Here is a 10,696-nt window from a genome sequence, read left to right as displayed (position 1 = left end):
TGTTAATAGGTAATTTGATTTTAGTTTTTTAAATAATTGTAATAACATTGGGTGATTAATAAAATATCATTTTTATTAGAAAATATGGACAAAAGAAAACTGAAAATCAGGCTATTGTTTTGGAAGTGTGTATATAAAACCTTGTTTCCTCCTTTGTTAGATGGTTCTTCTTGTACACCATAATAGATTATTTTATTTTATAATTATATTAATAAGTCATTTTAAAATTTGTTTTTAACTATATCTTATTTTAAATTATTATTCAAATTTATGTTTAACATATTTAAATTATCAAATTCATGTATTTAATAAATTCGGGAAGATTAATATTGAATCTAATGTAAACAATAAATGAAACAAAAAAATTACAGATATATAACTCGTTATTTTTATAACATAAATAACAAAAAAACTTCTGGTGAAATTTAAGGAAAAACAGCCTTAAAATTATCTAAAACTGAATAAACTGAAAAACAAAAAAGAGTGAAATTTTAAAATAGAAAATAATATTATATTATTTATACAAGCCAAAGGGACTCCGGGAATTGCTGTGAAAGAGAGAGAAATATTTTCTCTCTTACGCCTAAATGACTTTTTCTAAATTTTACCTCATTCTTTTCCCTTTCTCTCTCTAAGTTTCTTTCCTTAATCAAAATTAACAAAAAAAAAACTGTCTTTTTTTTCATTGTCTCCCTTCATTTATTGATGTGCAAAAGATATTGACTGTTCTTTTTGAATAGTTTTGAAAATGTTCCTTTTTTGTTAATTTTGTATTGAAGATGAACCAGCCTCCGTATTGAAAGGTACCTCTCTTTTGTTTTAATGGCCTCCCTTTCCTTATTGATTTTGCTTCTTGAAATTCTTTCTTTGATGAATGTCAGTGATATGCTCATTTGTTCATATTTTGAAGTACTATATTTGTATTGTCTTATTTGCTACGTTGCATGTGTTTGAAACATCCATATAAAGATATGGAAAACTTTAAAATATTCATTATACTCATATCAGATACATACCTGTATCCAACACTTATAAGTTTTGGTTGTTTATTTGGATATTTGAGGTGAAATGTGGAACTGTGGATGACATCTTCTCCAGCTATCTGTCAAATTTGTTTTTTGTTTCTGTTGAATTCTCGATCTTTGTATGCTTTTTTTCAAAAGAAGATCTTTGTATGTTGGGAATGGCTGTATGGGTGTATTTTTTAAATAATAGCTACCTAGTATTGTTTTTGGTCAATTTGTAGGTTTAACCAATGTAGATTTGTTCTCATCTTTGTCTTAAATTATCATTTATTCCTAGAATTTTGTAGCTCATAAGACTTTCTAATCTGTGTTATGTAAGAACGTTGAATGTGATTTAAATACGGCATGTTTCAGAATGTTTGTGCTTATGAATTGTGAGCTTTAATTGTACTTGCAAGCTTCAATTTGTAAATGTTAGATATGTACTAGTTTGATTACCATTTGGTTTTGTGAAACAGGAGGTAAAGCAAGGAAATCGTGAAGGAGTGGCTGCATTAATATCCACTGGTGAAGGCTAGATTTGGGGGCTTCCATTTGTTTGACAGTTGTGTCCTGTTTTTTTATATTTAAATTTTGGTTCTGAGAGATGGCTAAGGGTAAGATTAGAGCTAAGATCAAGCGGAGTCAACTCTATACATTCGCATGTGGGAGAAAGTCTACTCAAGAGGCAGTGCCATTTGTAGAAGGGGCTGGATGCTCACGAACTGTACATTGTAACCAACCTCATATGCACAGGAAAAGACCTTTAAAGTATCGATCAAATTACATATCGACGACCAAGTATAATTTTCTCTCTTTCTTACCAAAATCTTTGTATGAACAATTCCACCGAGTGGCCAATTTGTACTTCCTTGCAGCTGCAGTTCTTTCACTTACACCCCTTTCGCCATTTTCTGCTGTGAGCATGATTGCTCCCTTGGCCTTTGTTGTAGGGCTTAGCATGGCAAAGGAAGGTTTAGAGGATTGGCGAAGGTTTATGCAAGATATGAATGTTAATAGTCGGAAAGTAAAATTTCATAAAGAGGGAGGCGTTTTTGAGTTTAAGCAGTGGCAGCAGATTGAGGTTGGAGACGTGGTGAGAGTGGAGAAGGATGAATTTTTTCCAGCAGATCTGCTACTCTTGTCATCAAGTTATGAGGACGGGATTTGCTATGTGGAGACTATGAATTTAGATGGTGAGACAAACTTGAAGGTAAAGAGAGCTATGGATGTAACATTGTCTTTGGAAGAAGATGAGCATTTCAAGAACTTCACAGGATTAATTAAATGTGAAGATCCCAACCCTAGCCTTTACACCTTCGTTGGTAATTTAGATTATGATTGTCAAACTTATTCTCTTGAACCTGCACAAGTTCTCCTTAGAGATTCGAAGTTGCGCAATACAGGTTTCGTCTATGGTGTTGTGATTTTCACTGGTTTTGATACCAAAGTCATGCAGAATTCCACAAAGTCCCCTTCAAAGAGGAGCAGAATAGAAAAGAAAATGGATTACATAATATATGTTCTTTTCAGCCTCCTTCTGATAATCTCATTGATCAGCTCTTTAGGCTTTGCTTTGAAAACAAAGTTCCACATGCCAAACTGGTGGTATATGCGGCCCGATGATACAGAGCAATTCTATAATCCCAAAGAGCCTTTTATATCAGGGCTTAGCCATTTGGTCACTGCCCTCATCCTTTATGGTTATTTGATACCTATTTCACTTTACGTTTCAATTGAGGTGGTGAAGGTTTTGCAAGCAACCTTTATTAATCAAGACTTACAGATGTATGATGATGACACTGGGATTCCTGCGCAGGCTCGGACATCAAATCTAAATGAGGAGTTGGGCCAAGTAGATACAATCCTTTCTGATAAAACAGGCACTTTGACGTGCAATCAGATGGATTTTCTCAAATGTTCTATTGCTGGTACTGCATATGGTGTGCGCGCTAGTGAAGTTGAACGGGCTGCTGCACAACAGATGGCTAATGACCTTGAGCAGGATGGGAGACAATCATCTGTTTCCAGCAAAAGAAGCAAGCAAGATATTGAATTGGAGACTGTTGTTACTTCCAAAGATGGAAAGGATAATAAACCTCCCATCAAATTTTTTAGCTTTGAGGATGACCGCATGACGGAAGGGAACTGGAGGAAAGAGCCAAATGTTGATATGATTATATTATTTTGCCGAATATTAGCAGTTTGTCACACTGCTATCCCTGAGCTGAATGAAGAGACTGGCACTTATACATATGAAGCAGAGTCGCCTGATGAAGGAGCATTTCTTGTTGCAGCCAGGGAATTTGGTTTTGAGTTTTTCAAAAGAACTCAAACAAGTGTTTTTGTCCGTGAAAGATATATAGGTTCAGGACAAACAACCGAGAGGTGGGGATACCAATAAATGAATTTTGTGCTCTTTTCTAATCTCTCCTGGATTTCTATAGCATCTTAATCCTCTCGGTATCTTGTAGGGAGTACAAAATTCTAAACTTGTTGGAATTTACTAGCAAAAGAAAGCGGATGACAGTAATTGTGAGGGATGAAGAAGGGCAGATTATTCTAATGTGTAAAGGCGCTGACAGGTCAGTCTCTATATTACCCGTTTGACTTCTTCAAGGTGTTAATAGATGAAACCAGTCCTTACCCTTCAATGGCCTGATGATTTCTGTTTGACTAATTTATTATCCCTATGTTTGCACAGCATTATTTTTGACCGATTAGCAAAGAAGGGGAAAACGTATCTGGAAGATACTACTAAGCATTTGAATATTTATGGAGAAGCTGGATTGCGTACATTGGCACTGGCTTATAGAAAGCTTGAGGAGTCTGAGTACTCTGCATGGAACAATGAATTTCAGAAGGCAAAAACTTCTATTGGGGCTGATAGAGACACAAATCTTGAAAAGGTGGCAGAGATGATGGAGAAGGAGTTGACTCTCGTTGGTGCTACTGCTGTGGAAGACAAATTGCAGAAGGGGGTATGTGATATCCCTGCTTGCTTCTTTAAGAAACTTCTGTTTTGGGTTTCTTCATCCTGTGTTAGCTTCTCTTCGTTTCAGGTACCCCAATGTATAGATAAACTTGCACAAGCGGGTCTAAAGCTCTGGGTTTTGACAGGGGACAAGATGGAAACTGCTATAAATATAGGGTCTATCTCTTTCTGTTTAATATTAGGCTCTCTTTGCTGCCTTAAATTTTATTTCTTAATCAAAAGGTGCTCCATGAAAATTGTTTCATGTTTGTTTTTTCATGCGATGCAGGTTTGCTTGCAGTCTGCTAAGAGAAGGCATGAAGCAGATCTGTATTACTACACTTGATTCAGAGTCCAAGGAGGTACGTATTTCTTCATGAAAGAGCACTGGAATTTTTCTTTAGGAAATTGATTTCACTTTATTTTATATATCGTCACTTTTGTTATTGATCAGGCAATTAAGGAGAATATATTGACGCAAGTTAACAATGGTTCACAAATGATCAAACTAGAAAAAGATCCATATGCTGCATTCGCATTGATCATTGATGGGAAGACTCTTGCATATGCCTTGGAGGAAGATATGAAGTTTCTATTCTTAGGCTTAGCCGTTGATTGTGCATCGGTCATATGCTGTCGTGTATCTCCCAAGCAGAAGGCACTAGTAAGATTTCTTTTTTCCTTCCTAACCTTTACAAAGTTTTTAAAGGATCAAATCAGGTAATATTCATTGAAGTGGAGATCTTATTGTGTACTTGATTTATTTGGTACATTTTCGTGGTACCAGGTTACAAGATTAGTAAAAGAAGGAACTGGTAAAGTCACTCTAGGAATTGGTGATGGTGCAAACGATGTTGGAATGATTCAAGAAGCTGACATTGGAGTTGGCATCAGTGGTGTGGAAGGTATGCAGGTTGGTAACATATCTAACTCACTCTTCCTACAGTTGCAATGCATTCCTCTAGTGATTGTAGCAAGTGGATCTTTTCTATAGTTTTATATCAAGGATATTTCATGTTTATGGATTGTCGAAAAAGAAAGGTTACCTCATTAGAGGCGAACTTTGGATGGGAATTTGCTCTTTCTGTCCTTTTCTGAATTCATGCTATATATTATAGATAAATATAGGAGAAAGAGGTAGTCATGTTTTTGAGCTTTATGGTTCTTGTCAGCTTCTCTTCTATTCAGTCAGTGGTAGATGTAAAACTTAGCAATTTATATGCAAGAATCCTCATTGGGATATAAAGATATTGTTAGGCTTCTTTTAATCTATCATGTTATTCGTACTTAGGGGTTAGTGTCGATATAGGTATGTGTTCAACATGGATACACTCTCATATTTTTGAACCCCATCCTGTGCCCGAATATTGTGTCTAAGATGGGTACTTCAGGGAAAATGAAGAGTCTGTAATGTAGCTTTTAACAGTATGAAAATAATATTTGGGTAATATATTTTAGGCTTTAAGTGTGCTATCTTGACATAATGTTTTTTAAGGCAAATACTACATATAACTGTTCTATCTTGACAATGATGCTTCTTAAGACAAATTATTATTGCATGTCAATGAATCACATAACCTGTTTTTTCTCTTTTGCAGGCTGTAATGGCCAGTGACTTCTCTGTCTCCCAATTTCGTTTCTTGGAAAGACTTCTCGTTGTTCATGGACACTGGTGCTATAAGAGGATTGCACAAATGGTAATATACTACATACACCGGTGCTTTGTCCTCCTCTCACTGTACTGGGTTAACTCTGGTAATTTGGATTCAGGTTTGCTATTTCTTCTACAAGAATATAGCATTTGGCCTCACCCTCTTCTACTTTGAGGCATTCACCGGCTTTTCTGGACAATCAGTTTATGACGACTGGTACATGATATTATTCAACGTTGTTCTTACTTCATTGCCTGTAATCTCACTAGGAGTTTTTGAGCAAGATGTTTCTTCTGACGTCTGCTTAGAGGTTAGTCCGTAATCAATTCTTTTTATTAGCAATTAATCTATAATTGCCGGTGACATTATTATAAGAATTTTTCATATATGCTTATTGGTGTTGCAGTTTCCCACATTGTATCAGCAAGGACCTAGAAATCTGTTTTTTGACTGGTATAGGATACTTGGATGGATGGGCAACGGTCTATATTCCTCTCTCGTCATTTTCTTCCTCAACATCGTCATCTTCTACGACCAAGCTTACCGTGCCGAAGGACAGACTACCGACATGTCTATCTTGGGTACGATAATGTTCACTTGCATCATTTGCGCTCTCAATTTCCAGGTCTCTCTCATAATGACCCACTATACATGGATGCAACACGTCTTAATCTGGTTCAGCATTGTCGCTTGGTTTATATTTCTTTTCATTTACGGCATGCTACCTCCGAAGATTTCCCATAGTGCGTACCAAATTCTCACGGAAGCCCTCGCCTCTGCGCCTGTCTATTGGATAACCACCCTCTTAGTTACAATTGCTTGTACTCTCCCATACCTTGCTCATATGTCTTTGCAAAGATGTTTCAACCCAATGGATCATCATGTCATCCAAGAGATCAAGTACTTGAAGAAAGATGTCAGTGATCAAGTCATGTGGCGTAGGGAGAAAACGAAGGCAAGAGAGAAGACGAAGATCGGTTTCACCGCCCGAGTCGATGCACTGATCCGGAGTCTTAGAGGGAAGTTGAATAAAAAAACACATTCTATTGAATCCAACAAATCTTACCCTCCTTCATAACAATGCACTTCAACTTAGTTTCATTTTTAGGGGTCCCTTTTTTAACATCCATTTGCAGGTTTACTTTGAGGTGCTGTTCCTTATTATTGTCATCATTATATTGTTATTATCATCATTATCACTTATATTGCTCCAATTCTTCATTTTTCTTGGAGTATCGATCTTCGACCTTCTGACCGACATGGATATAAGGATATAACCTTCAACTTAGAGAAAAAGCTTTGAACATATCATATGGAACACATATCCATATCTGACACTCATTCAAGTCCAAGTAACATAGCTTATTGCCATTATTATTATTATTATTATTATTTTTAGATTCAAAGTCCCATTCATCACACAAAAGTCCTTTGGGGGCTAACTGTATTTTCAGTTTTACACTACTTGAACATTCAAAATTGTGGATATTTTCATCATTATTTAAGATTGTCCAATCTTGTTTGTGGAACTCTGTATACTGTACAAATTTGGAACTGGTAATTCTAAACTTGTATTCAACTTTATGTTTTAGGTCTTGTTTTGTCCTAACTCTACTAATCATCGAGTAAAAAACCAAATTCGACTAAGGTTGTTTGAATTGAACCGGACTGGCCAGTTGGATCGGTTAGATTGGGAATCGACCGAGATACTAGTCCAGAAAAGAGCATTGAACCAGGTGGCGCGAGAACTAGTATAGACTGGTTGAACCGAACAAATAGCCGGTTGAACTCAAGAATCAGTATTGATTGGTTGAACCGGATTTTAATATATGTATTATTTTTTATGAAACTTTTAATGATTTATTTAATCGAGTTAGACGGGTCGGTCGAATCGATTGAATTGATGAATTAATAACTTGATTAGTTCAACCACCAATCTTTTTCTAGAAATCTTAAATTTGAATGGTTGATTAAATAAGTTGAATTGGAAGTAGCTTATCTGGTTTGAATGGTATAAAAGAATTTATGAATGTTGAACTAGTCAAAAATTGGTTCAATATGTAAAAATCAGTAAAATTTTAGATTAAATGGTTTGATCAGTTGAAATAGAATTAATGGTCTAATCCTTTGGAAGGTATATATGAGTTGGATGAATGTTTAACAGATCAAAAATTGGTTTGGATTTCGGATTGAACAGTTTTAGGTGATGCAAGTTCAATTGGTAAAAATCAGAGTGGATTGATGTATATGCAATTGGAAATCAATGGATTTGTTCTGTCTAAGATATATATGGATCAGTAAAAAAAAAATGTTTAATATAAAAAAATTGTATTGAATCAATAAATTATTTTCTTTTCAATTAATGGGTGGGCTCCTTGAAATGTGGTCCAATGGGTAATCAATTGGAATCCCAACAACTAAAGAGTATATTGTCCTCGTGTTGGGGTTTTGCCTCTAACCTTTGTGGAGAATTGTAAACGATTTATAGAGAGACATTTCGATGGTACTTGCAAAATTGGGAAAATATGTTAGTATAGGGCGTGTGAATAATGATTGAGTTATCTGAGCACGAGACGAGTTGAGCCAACAACCTAAGGCTTATATGGCCTATACCTACATTCATGATACCACTTGAGCTACCAACAATAAAAGGCTTCATTTTTTGTTGAGGGGGTCAGCTCATTTGGAAAATTTTTTCGAAGTATCGCTTGTCGAGCAACCAATCAAGATATTGTCCCTGACCTCCGCGGAGAGCCGTGTACTGTTCACCGAAGGAAGGGTACCATGGTTGGTGGATATATAACCTACAACTATGATACCATTTGAGTTATGTAGCCCAAGTGGCGCAGCTCAAGTGGTACCATGGTTGCCAGCAAGGACCTTATAAGCTTCATCTGGTGGTTCAATTTGCCCCGCACTTTGGTACCTCCATTACTATTTACACACCATCTACTAACACTTCTCTTGAGGTTTGCAGGTACCACTAATGGAGGCGTCATCGAGTTAAGGGGATTTTTTTCATCGTCGAGTAATTCGTTGTGTTATCGCGTTAAGCCTCATTGAGGGAGGCTTGGAGGGGTACAGTTCCTTTTCCTTAAGCCTCTCCGAGGGAGGTGTGGAGGGGTAGCGTTCCTATGCTAAGGTCCTGGGTATGATAGATCAAAGGTCATGGTTCTGAGATATTTTAGTCATGGGTCTGCCTGATAGATCTAAGTCCTGGGTCTGATAGAGTGAAAGCGATCGGTATAATTTAAACCCCCTAAGGGTGAGGGTGGCCTCTCCCTTCAGCTTCACCACCCATAATGGTATGAGAAATTTGAAAAAAGCTTGAAAGCCTAAATCGATTCCTATACCATATGTATTAGGGTATGGAGCCAACATCAGTCAAGTATTCACGCGTGTCCTTTTGGGACATAGACTATAAAACAAATAGATCTTAGTCATATCCCAACCCTTCTATAGAATGGTAAACCAAGAGTTCTGCCAAGGTATAAAGAAGAAGTCGCAGTGTGACTCGCGTGACAAGTCACAAGACAGAATGGACTTGGCACGTCTAGGAATGCAGGCAAACGAGATAACAAGGGGATTTGCTAAAGGCAACGGTAAGTGGAGCCTGTTGAAAAATCAGGTTTGGAAAACGTAGAGGAAAACAGCTTAGTGAAAAACCAGAATTTTAAAAAAAATTCCCAGAATAAGAACTTGATTGTGATATCTAAAGTAATAAATACTAAATCAAAATTGTACTTTTTCGATTTGTCTAGGATGAACGTTTCAACTAAGTAGTCTTCTTTGCTATCTTCAAGTTCACGTTTTTCAAGTGTAGACTCGCTTCGAATTAGAAAATTTCAATTTCTCTAAACTTTTGGGTCAAGTTGTAAATAAGAAAAATATCTCTAGAAAATTTTTGAACTATTTTCTTCATAGAATTTTCTCTCTATATAACTTTCTCTTTTTGAAGTGTGTGTAAATAATGACCAAATACTCTCTTTATATAGGAGTTCAGAGAGTTTAACTATGATTAAACTTAGTCACTTTAATATTAAATTAACATAATATTTATCTACAAAATAAATATTAAATTAAATTAAATATTAAAATAATCACTTTAATATTAATTAATAAAATATTAATAAGATAAATTTAAAATTAAATTTAATATTAAATCTATTAAAATAATATTATTTTTAGAATAGTTAATCTGAAATCAAATTCTCTGGTAGAGTCCTAATAGTAGTGTAATTCTTCCACTGCTCAACTACCAAAAAACCACCGTTGCCGACCATTTGCCAACCACCGAAAAGTAATCGTCACAGTTATCGGCATTGGTTCGATTTCTGTCAATTCAGTTCGGGTCAGTGATGGCCTGACTGGTCCGATCCAACCACTAGTTGGACCGTCAGCTCGATTTCATATACCAAGCACGGTTTGACCAACTTTTGGGTATTGGTCTCAGTTTTGGGCTCTTAGGCCCAATTTACGATCTCAAGTCTAATTTTCAAGTTCAATTACCCATTAGACTAATTGTCTAACTTGAAGATTAATTTTTAAAAATATTATATTAAATTTAATTAATTTGATTAATTTAATTTTGCTTGATAAAAATTAATTTTCCCAAAAATCACTTACAATTTCCAAATTAATTTTTAAGAAAATTCTTTAATCGAATTCTCTAATTGAACAATTCTTACGATTGCCCAATTTAATTCCACATCAAATAAATCGACTAAATTAAATTATTTCTAAAGTCGTAGAATTTACTTCTAATTCAAAAGCAGTTCGATCGAGCGTTTGTTGAGCTAGCGGAGGGACCAATCGAACATATACAATTAGGCTCTAGTAATTGCAATTATGTCTAAAAGCATCGTTCCGATAATTTACAATTACTTAATCATGAAGTCAGTCCACAAGAAGTACCATGATTGAAAACTCCTTATTGTATACTATTTACGAAAGCAATTCATCCAACTACTTTATCCAATAACCTCGTCATATGTGTGTTACCCTTATATTATATCATTGGTTCCTTTGAGTTAAATCTGTTCACTCAATACAGTCCTATTTTATCT

At 35.6% G+C, this 10,696-nt stretch overlaps 1 protein-coding gene across 2 annotated transcripts; it reads left to right on the top strand.

The window, feature by feature from the left end:
• Window positions 1-553: 553 nt before the first annotated feature.
• On the top strand, window positions 554-7,221 carry LOC107891724 (probable phospholipid-transporting ATPase 4). Of its 2 annotated transcripts, none has more exons than XM_016816598.2 (11): window positions 554-803; window positions 1,484-3,392; window positions 3,479-3,589; window positions 3,709-3,985; window positions 4,067-4,155; window positions 4,268-4,340; window positions 4,433-4,642; window positions 4,766-4,891; window positions 5,577-5,675; window positions 5,749-5,940; window positions 6,037-7,221. In XM_016816598.2, the coding sequence occupies exons 2-11, from the start codon at window positions 1,612-1,614 to the stop codon at window positions 6,706-6,708; spliced, it is 3,630 nt and encodes a 1,209-aa protein (XP_016672087.1). In that variant the 5' UTR covers window positions 554-803; window positions 1,484-1,611; the 3' UTR covers window positions 6,709-7,221. The 2 variants fall into 2 exon arrangements, with proteins under 2 accessions (XP_016672087.1, XP_040956396.1); XM_041100462.1 differs by lacking the exon at window positions 554-803 and having other exon boundaries at window positions 1,674-1,805; window positions 1,958-3,392.
• Window positions 7,222-10,696: the final 3,475 nt, after the last annotated feature.

This window comes from Gossypium hirsutum, chromosome D09 (assembly GCF_007990345.1).
Source record: "Gossypium hirsutum isolate 1008001.06 chromosome D09, Gossypium_hirsutum_v2.1, whole genome shotgun sequence".
Taxonomy (NCBI): domain Eukaryota; kingdom Viridiplantae; phylum Streptophyta; class Magnoliopsida; order Malvales; family Malvaceae; genus Gossypium; species Gossypium hirsutum.
The sequence above is the reverse complement of the archived record's forward strand: the minus strand, read 5'-3'. Positions and strand labels throughout refer to the sequence as shown.

What these genes read in the sequence shown, in the direction of transcription:
- LOC107891724 (XM_016816598.2), top strand. Translation starts at nt 1,612, where the DNA reads ATGGCTAAGGGTAAGATTAGAGCTAAGATCAAGCGGAGTCAACTCTAT. An exon ending in GAAACTGCTATAAATATAGG is followed by an intron (nt 4,156 to 4,267) that starts GTCTATCTCTTT and finishes CATGCGATGCAG; the next exon opens with GTTTGCTTGCAGTCTGCTAA. An exon ending in CTCCCAAGCAGAAGGCACTA is followed by an intron (nt 4,643 to 4,765) that starts GTAAGATTTCTT and finishes TCGTGGTACCAG; the next exon opens with GTTACAAGATTAGTAAAAGA.